Source organism: Eurypyga helias, unplaced genomic scaffold (genome assembly GCF_000690775.1).
Source record: "Eurypyga helias isolate BGI_N326 unplaced genomic scaffold, ASM69077v1 scaffold19922, whole genome shotgun sequence".
Classification (NCBI taxonomy): Eukaryota; Metazoa; Chordata; class Aves; order Eurypygiformes; family Eurypygidae; genus Eurypyga; species Eurypyga helias.
Window position 1 is genome coordinate 3,488 of NW_010238076.1, and position 1,050 is coordinate 4,537.

Sequence of the window (1,050 nt, forward strand, 5' to 3'; positions counted from 1 at the left end):
ACATTGCCAACGCCACGCGGGAGCAGAATGACTTCAGCAGCGTGAGTCGCGGCCGGGGGCAAAGGGACCCACATGGGGAGCAGCGGGGGCAGCCCTCACCCCCCCTCCTTGTGCCACCGTCAGGAAAGCGAAGAGTGGATGCTGGTGGGACGGGTGATCGACCGTGTCTGCTTCCTCATCATGGCCTCCCTCTTCGTGTGCGGCACCGTAGGCATCTTCCTCATGGCTCACTTCAACCAGGCGCCTGCCCTGCCCTTCCCCGGGGACCCCAAACAGTACCTGCCACAGTGATGCCCGTGGGCACCCACCAGCCCTGCTCCTGCCAGCACTGCTGGAGCCAGGGGCTGGGCACCTCCAAAGCGCTCAGATCCCTGCGGGCACATCCTGGAGCCAAACACAGCGCGGGAGGGGGCCTGGGAGTGGTGGGGCTCTGCCGCCCCTTGGCAGGGGTGGTGATGGGAAGGGGGGAACACGGGATGGCCGTGCTGTGCCGACTGTGGAAGTAAAGCCTGCAGCAGTCTCGTGAGCCTCCGTGGCATCATTGCTGAGTGCCCACGGATGGGGTTATGCCTCTCGGACAGACTGGATGTGTCACCTGCGTGGGCTGGCCACTGACCTCTAAACCACACAGTCCTGTCCCAGCACCCACAAGGGTGCCAGGAGATGAAATATGGGGGAACTGGAGCAGCCGGGCATCTGATGGGCTGTGCACCAGCACTGCCAGCAACAGCCCCGTTACCAGACTGCAGATTCAGCTTCAAGCCCAGAGCAAATGGGTCCCCTGACATCCCTTGCCATGGCAATGGACCCTTGCCATGGCAATGGTGACAACAGGGCAGGAATCATGGACACAGGCTCCTGTCCCAGGGCAGCAATGGAACCATGGATGGAATTAGGGGCAGGTAATTCTTCTCTCATTTATGTCCCAGCCATGACTGGGGGGCAGCTGAATTGCTGTCCCTGCTCCCTAGAAAGTAGCTTGGCATGGGAAGACCCTGGCCACTGGGCACCCAAACCCTCTCGGGGGGGTTCCCCTCAGCACCCACCCTG

General features: G+C 62.3%; 1 protein-coding gene across 1 annotated transcript in view; it reads left to right on the forward strand.

Moving 5' to 3' along the window:
• Nucleotides 1–291, forward strand: part of LOC104506697 (acetylcholine receptor subunit gamma-like) — a gene marked incomplete at its 5' end in the record, with an annotated part of 3,724 nt that extends 3,433 nt beyond the window's left edge. Inside the window, 2 exon segments of the mRNA XM_010147731.1 lie at nt 1–41; nt 124–291. Of these exon segments, the coding sequence (XP_010146033.1) occupies nt 1–41; nt 124–291 (209 nt within the window).
• Between the last annotated feature and the right edge of the window lie 759 nt (nt 292–1,050).